We start from the raw sequence: 14305 nt of genomic DNA on the forward strand, positions 1-14305 counted from the left end.
GACATAGTGAACAGGATAAAGAACAATATTTGTTGAAACCTCCTCAGTCCAGAGAGAGGACATGTCAAAAACAAATTATTTTTTGCAAAGAAAGTTTACTGCAGCCATTTAAAATTCATAATAAGATTTTATTTTTTATTTGCACGGAGACTGTAAGATATTGAGTGTCCAGTATCCTGGACATTTGGAATTAAAGGCTGCACGAGTTTGAAAAATGTACAGGGGTTAGACAATGAAAGTGAAACACCTGTCATTGTAGTATGGGAGGTTTCATGGCTAAATTGGATGAACTGACGCTGTATCGGCCGCAAAAGGAGGCCCTACACCACACTAACAAATTATTGTGGTCTAAAACCAGGTGTTTCACTTTCATTGTCCAACCCCTGTACATATATATTACTACTAACACACGATCCAAAGCAAGTGCATTTTCTATAGTAAGTGTTAGGGGAATTATAAAATTACATACTGATATGGAATACATATAAACATTTTGGCCTTCCTTTTTCAGTGTCAGTGGGCAGGGCGACATGGTGGCACAGCAGGTAGTGCTGCAGTCACACAGCTCCAGACCCACCACAACCCTGAACTGGATAAGGGCTACAGACAATGAATGAATGAATGTCAGTGGGCAGGTGTTGTCATATTGGTAAACTGTTTGTCATGATGGTCCCTGTTGCATTTGTACAAAGACTTTTCAGTTATCAATGTAGAATAATGAAGAAAAACGTACGTTTTTTTGGGTCACGTAGGCGATGTGTGTCTTTCTCAGGAGCTGCCATTTCCAGGACTATTTTCAAAAACCAATCCAAAAAACCTAAACGTATTTGACCTAACAATAGAAAACCGTAGTTGGGCAGGAACCTGTAAAAGTGGGTGGGACATTAAAAAACTTGTTGTCGAGTTAAAAAAGCCAGCAAAAAAAAGTCCAGCACACTGGACGTTTGGAATGAGGAGGCCAAACATTGATTTGGCCCGTCAATTACCGTTCTTCCATGTGACATAGATTTGGGAGCCACACCACACCCCAATTACCTCTCTACATTTATACCCCTTCATTCTCACTCCATCCATGTGTTGAATGACATTGCATCATGTTTTTGTCTCACCTCCGTGTTTACTAGCCATCATGGATATTGCCCTTGTCACCTCCGATGTTGTTTTCCTCAACCCCCAGCCCCTCATCTACCGGTTCGAGACCTACTCCTAGGCTTCACTTGGTGCTCGAGGTTTCAGACACCCCTGCCTCGGCCACCTCAGGCTCTTGATCCAGACGCCTCAGAGTTCCACACTTGGGCTCCAGGTGTTCTCCTCGCTCCTCCTAAGCCTCTCCTCCTCTTTTGCGCCCCTCTCTTCATGCTAAACGCTGGACCACTCCTCCTGCCAGTGCTGTTGCTCGCAGCAGGCCCTGTGTTTCTTCTCCTTCTTCATCCCAGCTCCACCATCTTTCAACCATCTCACAGGACCTCATCCTCCACGACATAGCACCCAAAAAATAGACCAGAATTATCTCAAATAAAATATTATAAAGTAGACTAAAAGACCTGTTAAGACCCTGAGTGTGGTTGGAAACCTGTTTGTCCTGTTGGGGGCAGTGTGGGTTTGGGCCGGGGGCCTCATTGATTGGGCCACCTGTGAGAGAGAAGCTTTAAGGTCTCTCTCTCGCCCTATGGGCTTTTTTACAGCATGAGCCTGTTTGACTCTGTTTGGATCTTGTATTGATTACCACACATTTTGCCTGCTGTACTTGTGTTTTTGAGTGGTTTTATTTGGTTTATCCTCTTTTATCCATACACATTTATGTTAGTGATGGCAGACTGAAGCTTTCTGAAGCACTAAAGCTTTCCTTCTGACTGTGCTGAAAAAGGCTCATTACTCAAAGCTTCATGACACAGTGCTTCAGTGCATTAAAACATTACATTTGTGTCCAAAAAAGGAACTGATCAAATGTAACCAGTTGTTGTGCATGTCTCTAAACCTCATTGCTGAGTTGGTACAAATGTCTGGGGTTGAGAAAATTCTTAGAAAAAGGAGTGAAGGCTGAGTAACGTATTAAAATGGATACAGCTGTCCTGTTTTCTGAATAATTTTTACAAGAATATTAAGGCACATTTGGAGAAAAAAACTACTGTGTTTTAATAATTATTATGTTTACACTATGTTTACAGTTTTAAGACTGATCAACACACTTCCAGGTAGGGCTTTTTATAACTTATATATCACAGCCACAGTCCAATGCCTAATATTCACAGGCATGGCTCGTGAGGACTGTGGTATGAGGTGCTGAGGGGTGTGAAAGTAGTGAGAGTGATTGACAGGGCAGTGGGTAGTGATCATTTTGTGAAAAATACAATGGAAGTCCAAGTGTTTAATTTTTTCTCATAAATTTCATTTGAAAATGTATACACTGTTTGATAGCAAACATTCAAATAGTTCCCAAATGGACACACTGAAGAACATCCTCTTTTTCTCACAGATTGCCCTGGTTCCAATCAACGCTCGAGGTTTCGCTACTCGTCAATCACTCCCTGAAGCAGTCATATGGTTGTGCTGAAAGGAAGTTTTGGATGTCGGTGGTCATATGATTAATCAAGAATTGACTCATTGATTTGAAGCAACGGTTGTCCTTCATTCGACACATGCCTCAAACCTCCAGATTCTAAAGATGATATCATTAAGTTATATTCCTTTAAATAAACAGTTTTTGTGTCATGAATGAACTTGTGTCGAATGAACTGAGCGTGACCTAAAACCTGGGGCTCGTCTCTGGTTTTAAGGCCAAGGGTTAGTTAGTTAGTAAGGTTAGTAAGGTTTATGGTTAGTTAGTGTATCTCAACCAGACTGTAGCTTTATCTCAGTCCTTCCTTTGAGGCAGTGGTTTATTATTTAATTGTTTAATAGTTTAATATTTATTCATTTATTTACCCCAGAGTCAAGGTTCTTCTTTGCTCTTATTGTGTTGAACTTGATGGTGATTGCGAGGAGTTATTTTTAACAATTTAGTTGCACAAGAAAGCACAGGATTTCGTCCAAATGAGTAAGTGTTTGATGCAGTGTTGGTGGATGAGTGGACGCATGCTAAGCCTCCAGAGAAAGTGTTATACCACATTAGTGGGTTTAATTTGCAGCTATATCAAGCTTGAGCAGCAGCTTTAAAGGAACAGGGAAAAGCCCAATGTAAAATGCAGCGTTTGTTTAAATGTACAGCTGAAGTTCAGACGTTTAGGTGGTGATTAGGTGCTGGATTTGTTACCTGTTTTAGCCCATTTCAGGTAAAGTCCATGGGAACATACACCATTGCTAAAAGTTTTTTGGATTGAAAATATTTAGTAAATACTCCAGACCGTAAAAAGAAAGTAAAAGATTGTTGTGTTTATTTTGTTGAAGCTGTATTTCCCTGCATTATTTTTGTCAGCTGTTATTGCAGTTTCTCTGCCAGCAATTTAGCAATTATTATTTCAAACTTTAGCTGTAGCAGATTGTAACCAACCTGGTCACTAACTCTGGTATAACTCCTCCTATCTTCTAGGGGGCAGGAGGGAGGTTAACATGTCTAGGGGTATAAATAGGGGAAGCCAGGTAAGAGAGGGAGAGAGTTGCCCTACAGGCACATGTATGCTCTGCTTGGAAGACCTCCTTGTGAGAAGCTTTACGTTTCAGACTCATTGTGAGTATGTATTACTTATGCCATAATGCTGATATTATGCTAATGATAATGCTAATGCTAGTGCTAGGCTAAGGCTGTTTTTTATGCTAATATGCTAATGCTAATGTGTTAAGAACATGGTAGTTGGGGAATTCATTTTCACCCTTTTATACAGAAGGAGGTTCTTAATGTGCGGACGGCTGGGATTGAGAACTGCTTGGATGTTTTGCCGTACCAAAGTTTCTTCAAGTTTATATCTTCCACCTGCTGCTCATCCTTTCAGGACTGCATTTCAACTGGTGGGACTAATTTTCTCCTTTTCCATTAAGGATCTACCCAAACCTAAGCCCATGCTCCCATAGGATAAAAAGGACAGTGTTTTGAGGAGTTATGTTTGTGGGTTTTTTCTTTTGGTTTGTTTAATTAATTGGTTGATTTTGTATTTTTTTTTTCTTGCATGTTTATGCTATATGAATTTTTGCTTTTTTTAGCTTAATGTTGTTACATTCTACACTATAGTAGATAAAATGTCTCCTTTCAGCTACCTTGTCTTCATTTAACACTGTAGCATTTATGTAGTCCCATGTGGTATCCCCCTCATATTTTTTGTAGCAAACATTCTATCAATATTGTTTAGAGTAATTGTTAAAAGACTTCTAACCTGCTGTGACAAGTTCAGAGGTTTCCTAATACTGTCTTACAACAATGATGATATCTTAAAATCCTTTCAGATTATTCACTGTTCAAAGAAATAAGTTGGAAGCATCACTGATTGTGACTGTTTCACCTGCTGCTGTGCGAAATGAACAGACAACAGGTAGAATTGAGAGGCAATTAGTGAGGCGAGATGGCCCCTATAAATTATGTGGAGGGGGCTGTAGGAGAGCAACCACCCAGCAGCAGGACCGCTACCTCCTCCATTGTGTAAGGAGGAGCAGTGCCACAGCCCTGAAAAATGACCTCCAGCTGGCCATTAATGAGAGCAGCTTCACAGAAGCCGTGGAGAACGTTCTGCTGCCTGCAACATCCTCCAGCGTTGATCGGTTTGGCAGTGGGTCAGTAATGGTGTGGGGAATCAGTTCTTTGTGTAGGTGCTAGCCAGAGGTACCCTGACTGTGGTGAGATCCTCAAACCCATCGTGAGACCATATCCTGGTGCAGTGGGCCCTGGGTTCCTTCTGATGCATGACAATGCTAGGCCTCATGTGGTTGAAGTGTGTCAGCAGGTCTTGCGTGATGAAGCGATAGTTAAACATGTTTATCCTGTCCACCCAGAGAAAAGGGGAAGTTATAAAGGGTTTAGTGTTGAATATCTGACTGCTCATGGTCTGGCTGAGCCTAGCTTTAGTGCATGGAGTTCTCTGTGCCTTCTTGTGAAGAAGCCAGATGAGATGTACAGGTCTGGTACAGATTAGAAGGTGTAAGAAGGTAATCAGTGTGTTAATTTGGGGGATAACAGATGGGCACTGATTAATTCACTGATTCTTGGATTTTAACTGGGGTATGTTTAATGATTAGCAATTGTACATGCATGAAAACTCACTGTGAATAACAGCCATTATGCAGTGTCACAGATCCTGTAGTTCTGTTTTAATCACGGCTGTGGGGGACCCGCCCTATGGAGCATAAACAGGTTTACTCAGGGACAACAGAGCAGTTTGATTCTCCATCTCCTGTGAGCTGCACTTTCTACACTGAACGATCACTGGATTAGGAACACCCACATTGTAGCTACATTGTTCATTTTAGCAGCTCCTCTGACCACACAAGCACTTTGTAGTTCTACAATTACACTCTGTAGTCCATCTGTTGCTCTGCATACCCCTGTTCCTCAGCGCTCTGGACCCTCACAGAGCAGGTGTGATGTGGTGGTGGATTATTCTCAGCGCTGCAGTGACACTGACGTGGTGGTGGTGTGTTACTGTGTGTTGTGCTGGTGTAGAGTGGATCAGACACAGCAGTGCTGCTGGAGTTTTTAACCCCTCAGTGTCACTGCTGAAGAACAGAGTGAAAATAAAAATAGTGAGAGGCCCAGAATGGGAGACCTCCTCCTCCTAGGAAAGCTTGTGTGGTGCTGGAGGTGGTGTGTCCAGCAGGGGGCGCTGTCCTTGTGCTCTGTGTCACTGGTGAAGGTGGAGGAGACTCTAATGTCCCACAGAGTGTGGAGCTATCATTTATTACTGATCATGATTTATTGTGCTTATTTTCATTTGTATATATTCTAATATTACACAGGTTCCAGGCATTGAAAGCAGTTACTGTTCAGAGAGTTTATTTTAAACTAAATTTAAATAAATGTAAACACACCGAGCCAAATTAACCTGTGTCTGAAGTAAGCAAGTGGTGTCCTCTAGTGGTCACTCGCTGTAATCCAGTACCTTTACTCCACTACTTTCTCACAGAAAAATCAATCAGAAAGCAGTGTTCTAGAGCCTGGTTCTACAGGGGAACACTGAGGAGGTGTGCAGTGTTGTCTCTGAACAACCTGAGTGTGGTCAGTGTGGGAGAGATTTGCTCTCAGACTCCCTCTTTTTATATGCATTTCCCTAATAAAACCTGGCTGGTGGCCCTCTATCTGCTGGTGACAATGTGGGGTGTGTCCTCAGAATCCAATTATACCAATTAACCAGTGTGTGAGTAACTGGTTGAGTGTTAGTGAATGGCAGGGTGAGTGTGTGACTGGGCAGCTATGAGAGTGTGTGTGTGACTGGGTGGGTGAGTGGCAAGGCAACTGGGTGAGTGTGTTAGTGTTTGGCTGGATTAGTGATTGTGTGAGTGACTGGATGACTGGGTGAGTGATTGTGTGAGTGACTGGGCGAGTGTGTGTGTGTTAGTGTTTGGCTGGATTAGTGAGTGAGTAATGGTGAGTGTGTGTGTGTGTGTGAGTGACTGGGTGAGTGTTTTAAATCATGTTTAATATTAATGGTAGACCCATGATCTCTGTGGTGAAACAGAAACACACACACAGTTGTGATCTCACAGGCTCAGGTTTATTTCCACTTTGTGACAGGGCGGGGCTTCTGTTTGATTGGCCTCTGAGCTGCAGGTGGGCGGGGCTTATTTGTGAGTAACAGTTGTAGTAGAGGATGAAGTGACCACCTTTCCGTCCACCACCTCTTCCACCACGGTGATGATGGCCGCCTTGGAGCTGGAGCCGGCGGAGATGGAGGCGCTGGGGGAACAGGAGGACAAACAAACACTGCTCAGGGTCTTTCAGATCTTACTGGACTCCACTTTTCAGCCAAAACATTAAAGCCACTGCCCTGTTTCTACTGTCACTGTCCATGTGGGTCGCTCTGTAGTTCTGTAAGAACAGAGCGGAGGAGGAGGAAGCGGAGCCTGTGTGGTGTGAGATTAGAGGAAACTACGAGAGAAAACTCAGAGATTTTTATGTGATGGAGGGATGTGAGCTGAACTGAGATCAGCTGAAATCGAGGCCATATCAGAACTGCCTTCTCCAGAGCCTTTAACTCCACACTAATGAAACTCACAGAACTCAGCGGGTTTTTAGTCATGGGCTCGCCGGAGCTCCACGGCGACGGTGGTGTGGTTCTATTTATTCTTCTGTGAATTCACCCAGAGACAACATTCAGCACTGAGCTGCTCTCCACATTAACGCTACCACTGTTTACCACAACCCCACCCCCACCCCCACACACACACACCTCCCTCAGGGCTGACCACAACACTCACTCCTCACACACTTTTCCATTCCACCTTAAATGGAGCTGCAGGTGCATGGTGTGTGCTGCAGTGTTTAAGGCGGAGGGGACAGTGGAGCCTCGTGCAGTGTTGAGGAGTGTGTGTGTGTTGTACACAGTTGTGTTGGAGCTGTGTCTGCGCTGGAGACAGATTTAAAACATCGATAATAACACAGCACAACTCCAACAAGGACGTGTTTCTGAACAGGAAGCTGCCTCTGTCTCGTCCTGAACGTCTCGTAGATGTTTTTCACTTCTCCCTCGTGAAAAGTGTCTACTTCCTGAGACGACCTCCCTGTGATTTATCAGCGGAGATTATTTTGAGCGACTGTAAGCAACACACCACAGGCTTCATTAGTGTCTACCAGGTTATGAATCACTTCCTGCCTGTAGTCCATCTGTAGCTCTGCATACTTGTCACCCCCCTCCCCCCTGTGCGAGTGTGTACTGACCTGCCGCTGGCCTCTGCGTCCAGCAGTCTCCTGTACTCCGCAATCTCCAGCTCCAGCCTGGTCTTCACGTCCAGCAGCATCTGGTACTCCTGACTCTGGCGTTCCAGATTAGCTCTGAGCTGGATGAGCTGGTCCTCCAGACTGGACGCCTAGAACACCACACCGGACACAACAGAGGGGCTTTAAGAACTGGACACTGGGGTGCTGTGGGGTCCGCTAGCTGGTCTAAATAATCAGTAGGAATCAGAGCTTATGATTTCAGCACTGAACTCAATAGCAGCGGCACTGGTCTGGATCGACTCGGTCAGTCCTGTCTCTGCTGTGACCCGCTCTACACCACGTTCAGGTTCTCAGCACTGAAAATACTCCACCTCGGAACCCCTGTGTCAGGGTGAAGGACACGCTCTTGAAGAAGCAGCTGCACATGATGTCCCTGAGGTTCTATAGGATCTACAGAGCTACACCTGGATACCAGAGATGTAACATAGATGATCTCTGACTTTACTCTTTTTCCCTAATTCTATCACTAAACTAAGTTTTAAAGCAACTCTAGGTAAAATTACAGCTTGATTGTGATGCTCCACTGAGCTGTAACAGGGAGAATAGAGTCTCTGCTGTTTCTACTCCAGGCTCAGCACTGCAGAAACTGCACTATGTAACTTTTGAAGGTGGGTAGGGGACAAACCGCACTCCCCACCCCCACTTCTTCTTGTTTCAGGGCAGAGCTGTAAAAGTGAATTGAACTCTGCAGCTGTAGGGGGCGCCCAGGAGTGAAAAATCTCACCTAGTTTTGTTTTAACTTAAAACCTAACCCTAAACCTAAATGTGAATCTAACACTAACCTAAAATATATCTGAATTAATGTGATCACTAACAGTAAGCTCCAGTGTGTAGCATTGTCGCCAGCAGGTTACAGCTCCGTGACTGAGTGTTTATAATGAAACAGCGCCACCTGTGGATGTCCCACCAGAACTGAGCAGCCACTGAGGAAACGACCCAGTCAGAGAACTCTATTTAAATCTATTTCAGTGTAAGAAGACTAATGGCATTAATGTCCTCCAGATGAAGGCAAGGACTAAGGGTGATGGAGGTAAAGACTCACCTGGGCCTGGAATCCTGCGAGCTTCATGGAGTAACGAGTCTGAGTCTCGGCCAGAGTGTTCTCCATTGACGCTTTCTGTGTTTAAACAGAGACATTACCGTATTAACATTAACATCATTAGAATACAGATCTCAGTTCAGTTTGTCTCAGCACAGGCAGTGGGACAGTTCTCTCAGGTGTCCAGCAGGGGGCTCCAGATCCTGCACAGCATTCACTACTCAGCATTCTGTACATTAAAGTTGCAATCAGTCACTTTCACCACCAGGAGGCAGCAACAATCTTCAAGAAAGTGAGATGAGGGCTCAGACTGCTGTCTCTCTGAATGCTCCACAGAGCGAGTCTCCCACACGGGGGCAGTCACGGGCTTAGCTCAGAGTCTCTGACAAAGGCCACTAGGTGGCAGCATGAAAAGTGGAGAATAAGACTGCACATTTAACAAAAAGGTTCTGCACAGGTGCTGCTTTGTTTATCAACAGTGTTAACATGTAAACAATGCTCTTCAGATCAAGCCGAGCATCTTTAATCAGTTTTAGAGACACTAAAGGTGCACTAAGGTGCTCTTTAGTTCACATCTGTGTCTCTGAAATAACTAAGAGGGTGCAGAGTCTACAGAACTGAAATAAACAAAGCTGCAGTGCATTGTGGGAGATTTGTGTCTGGTTCTGTGTCCTCACCATGGCTAACAGAGACTGGAGCTCGATCTCCAGGGACTGGACGCTGCTCTTCACTGTGTTCACTTCTGTTTTGGATGTCTGGAGAGTTTCTGTGCTGACCGCCACCTCCTGCTTCAGTGTCTCGGTCTGTGGAGAGGATGACAATGCAGGGGTTAAGGGGACATCATCGAAGAGATGTGGACAAATTGAAGATCGTGAAGTAGGGACAGGACCACCGGACCTTGCCCTGGAACCAGCCCTCCAGCTCCCTCTGGCTCTTGGCAGCGACGGCCTCGTAGTGCTCTCGAATCTCCTCCAGAACCTTGGTCAGATCTTCCTGAGGAGCAGCATCCACCTCCACGTGGACCTGTCCACCCATCTCTGTACGAGTGGACACCAGCTCCTGAGGACACAGAGCCATGTTAAAGGACAAGGCGTTGATACTGGAATGAAGTGTGTTCATCAGGACTGTCTCCAACACGTCTACCCCTCATCCCTGTCCCTGCTTTGTCCCTGCCCTCGTCCCTGCCCTCGTCTCTGTTTTTGATTTTCTCTGGTCTCTGTCTAGCCACACCCTCTCCATTGTCCCATGGTCCCTTTCTCATCATCATTGTCTGTAAACTGGATGTGTGTTTGAAGTTGGTTCCTCACCTCCTCATGGTTCTTCTTGAGGAAGACGAGCTCCTCCTTCAGGCTCTCGATCTGCAGAGTCAGGTCTTTATTGGTGAGATGCAGATCATCTAGAACCCTCTTCAACCCCGCGATGTCTGCCTCCACTGACTGACGCATCGCCAGCTCGTTCTCATACCTGCAGCACCAGAGAAACCTTATTATTCCTTGTTAGAATTTCACACCACATTGTTACCTAGAACCCTGAGGTAATACCTCTGAAAGGCCTGGGTATTATCTGTTTAAATTTCATTAAATTATGAGGAACGGTTATAATTGATAACCTACTTTTCACCAATAAAACCAGACAAGAACTAAATCATTTGAAAATGAGAACTATGGTGAAATGTTTTCATTAACAAATAAAAAGTAAACATTAATGTGAGGCATGGATAAATGACACATTTCTGATTGAAAACAGAATATTGTAAGGAAATAAAAACAGGTAAATGCTCCGTCTGTTTGCTGCTCTCAGGGTGATGATGCTTGAAGAAGTGATTCTTTGGGAGCTGACTCCTCTTCAACATCTACCTTTTCAGTGGAGAGGAGTCGACTCCCAAAGAATCATTTCTTCAAGCATTATCACTATCATCACATCGCATCTATCAACTGTCAGTTAATGATTCAGAGAGTAGAATCTCTTGGAGTTGACTCAGTCTCTGTTTGTGACGCCTTCTGCAGTGACTTTGAACTTAAAATGTAAATGTTAGAAATGCAAATTATATTGAAAATTTTATAATGTAAAATGACATTAAAGTTTTGTTTATAAAGTTAGTAATAAATGATTTTTACTAAAAAGCCACCTAAGGCTTATTTTAATTTAATGAACTAAAGCCAAACTAAAATGTTGTCTTCGACTAAAACTAACAACATTACATTACTAAAAAAGACTAAACTAATACACATTTTAGTCTGAAACTAAATAAAAATCATTATCTAGAACCCGAGAGGCTGTAAAAAGACAATGTGTCCTTGGTTTCATCCCTGGAGTGTGGTACTAGAGTGTTATGGCAGAGTAAGTGTACAAGAAGTGGACTAAGCCCTCACTTCAGTCGGAAGTCGTCTGCAGCGAGGCTGGCGTTATCAATGCTCAGGTGAACAGTCGCTTTCACCTGGATAGCGTCGAAGATCTAGAACAGAGACAGGGAACATTACACAGGTGAGCAGCTCTAGGGCAGTGTCAGACAGATGGAAAGATCTAGAACAGTGTCAGATAAATGAGGAGATCTAAAACAGTGTCAGACAGGTGGGGAACTTTCAAACAGTGACAGACAGGTGTTCATATGATGTTCATATGATTGTGATATGCTAATTATAAATCTGCATAAGCACAGGCGGTTCTCCTAAATGTGACACGGGGTTCACCTTGGCCTGGAGCTCAGAGATGGTTCCCAGGAATCCGGTCTGGTCCCGCGCGGCTGGGGAGGTTCTAGACTCCAGGAACTGTCGGATCTTCAGCTCCAGCTCAGCGTTGGTCTTCTCCAGGGAGCGCACCTTCTCCAGGTACGAGGCCAGGCGGTCGTTCAGGTTCTGCATGGTGAACTTCTCATTCCCCAGAATGCTGCCCTCCCCTGCTCCTCCGGCACCAGCAGAACCGCCAGCACTGAAACTAAAAGAAGATCCAGAACCTCCAGCTCCAAACCCAGCCCCGGATCCAGCGCCAAAACCAGCACCAGCGCCGAACCCTGAACCCGCACCGAAGCCTCCACCGGAGCTGAAGCCGAAGCTCCTGGAGCCCGAGGCCTGGGAGATCCGCACTCCGGACCCTCCAGCTCCTCCGTACACGCTGCCAGCCCTCATGGCGCTGACCCGGCTCCCTCCGGCTCCTCCGGCCATGAAGCTACTGCGGGCGAAGTTGGTGGACATCTTCAGCACAGGTCTGTGTGATGAGTGGAGGTTTTACTCAGCTCTGGAGAGAGTGAGTGGGGAGCAGACACTCAGCCTCCTTTTATACCCTCAGCTCCTCCATCAGAACTGGGCTCTCAGGTCATTTGCATGTTACGAAACCTGCTGAAATTTATCGCTGCGTGAGACCGTTTCAGTATGAGGTCAAGCTCTTCAGGAGAGGCTTAATGACGGAATGATTGACAGCAGCAGCGACTCTCTCAGGCTTTCACCTGCTCTCTTACCTCTCTCTCTCTCTCTCTCTCAAGGCTTTTACCTGCAGGTTCTAAATACCTGAAGCTTGAGAACAGCTTTCAGCACAAAGATGATTCAGTGAAAGCTCATTATTCTTCCTGACTCCTGTAACTTTTTCACCCCAGAAGGATACATTTACCCCTGCTAGAGTTTCACTCCCACAGCTCAAGCACCATCCTCTTCTCCTTGAGAACACATCCAACCCTGCGCAGAGACTCCTCAGAGACCAAACACACACACCTCACTAATGAAGAGACATAGTGGAGACCCAGGGTGGGATGCTGCTGAGGTGTGGGAGTGGAAAGAGGCTCAGTGTAAATCTGAATCTCCTCAGTGACTTAGCTCACCTCAGTGACTTAGAGTCAGAACCGCTTTGTTCTTCTGGACGGTGTCTGAAACGTCCTAAAGGTGGTGTGAGGCACAGCAAGGCACTGCCTTGTGTTTCAGATGCAGACAAGTTTGTCTTCTTACGTCTGACGTGCCGCAGTATCACTGACCCCACCAGGACACACGCAGAGGGTGGACTACTGCAGTGTGTGTGTGAGTGTGTGATTATGAGTAATTATATTTGTGTGTGTGAGTAATTTTTTGAGTGTGAGTGTGTGATTGAGTGTGAGTATGAGTGATTATGTATGAGTGTGTGATTTTCAGTGTGTGTGGAGTGTTCTCCCTGTGTCTGCGTGGGTTTCGTCCGGGTGACTGTCTGTGAGGAGTGTGGTGTGTTCTCTCTGTGTCTGCGTGGGTTTCCTCCGGGTGACTGTGTGAGGAGCGTAGGGTATTCTCCCTGTGTCTGCTTGGGTTTCCTCCGGGTGACTGTCTGTGACGAGTGTGGTGTGTTCTCCCTGTGTCTTTGTGGGTTACCTCCGGGTGACTGTCTGTGAGGAGCGTAGGGTGTTCTCCCTGTGTCTGTTTGGGTTTCCTCCGGGTGACTGTCTGATGAGTGTGGTGTGTTCTCCCTGTGTCTGCGTGGGTTTCCTCCGGATGACTGTCTGTGAGGAGTGTGGTGTGTTCTCCCTGTGTCTGCATGGGTTTCCTCTGGGTGACTGTCTGTGAGTAGTGTGGTGTGTTCTCTCTGTGTCTGCATGTGTTTCCTCCGGGTGACTGTCTGTGAGGATTATGTATGAGTGTGTGATTATGAGTGTGTGTGTGTGAGTAATTATTTATGAGTGTGTGATTATGAGTGTGTGTGTTGTTGTAAGAGTAATTATTTATGAGTGTGATTATGAGTGTGTGTGTGTGTGTGTGAGAGAGAGAGAGAGAGAGTGATAATGTATGAGTGTGTCTGGGTGAGTGATAATCAAATCAAATCAAATTTATTTGTATAGCGCCTTTTACAACTGACGTTGTCACAAAGCAGCTTCACAGTTTCAAAACAGAACATTTAAATCAAAGCCCAATGCAAGCAAGCCGAAGGCGACAGTGGCAAGGAAAAACTCCCTCGAGGCTGGAGGAAGAAACCTTGGGAGGAACCAAGACTCACAAAGGGAACCCATCCTCCTCTGATCAAACTATAGATTGAATTTTAAATGATCACCAATGAAGTGTCATTATGCTACAGTACAATAATAATAATAATAATAATAATAATAAGGTGAGCAGCTGGTCTGGTCTGGTCTGGGCTGCAGGAGAATCCAGCAAACAATCTTCCATCAGTGGGCCACCATTTTCTCAGAAAACAGTAAAACAGTAAAGGGAAGCAGTTAGTTTGGTTGAGTGCAGCAGAGAATAAGAGCATGTGAATATTTTCATTAGTGTAGTGACGGATCTGACTGTAACAGACTGGGAGGAGGGAAACCAGAAGGAGCTCAGGCAAAGACATCCTTTCGCTCCAAGCAAGAGAAATTGTGAGCACATCATCCAGGTTTACCCTGATTCTCCATGTCCATGAGTTCCTGAAATGACAACCTTAAACTAGACAGAGGTTAGTTGCCAAAGGCTAAACTG

General features: G+C 45.1%; 1 protein-coding gene across 1 annotated transcript; it reads right to left on the bottom strand.

The window, feature by feature from the left end:
* Positions 1 to 6686: 6686 nt before the first annotated feature.
* On the bottom strand, positions 6687 to 12046 carry LOC136699831 (keratin, type I cytoskeletal 13-like). Its single transcript, XM_066674847.1, has 9 exons — positions 11896 to 12046; positions 11588 to 11796; positions 11270 to 11352; positions 10205 to 10361; positions 9795 to 9956; positions 9575 to 9700; positions 8901 to 8975; positions 7799 to 7947; positions 6687 to 6817 (listed from the first exon to the last, which is right to left on the bottom strand). Exons 1-9 carry the CDS (start codon positions 12020 to 12022, stop codon positions 6703 to 6705), a joined length of 1203 nt encoding a protein of 400 aa, XP_066530944.1. The 5' UTR covers positions 12023 to 12046; the 3' UTR covers positions 6687 to 6702.
* Between the last annotated feature and the right edge of the window lie 2259 nt (positions 12047 to 14305).

Source organism: Hoplias malabaricus, chromosome 6 (assembly GCF_029633855.1).
Source record: "Hoplias malabaricus isolate fHopMal1 chromosome 6, fHopMal1.hap1, whole genome shotgun sequence".
Lineage (NCBI taxonomy): Eukaryota > Metazoa > Chordata > Actinopteri > Characiformes > Erythrinidae > Hoplias > Hoplias malabaricus.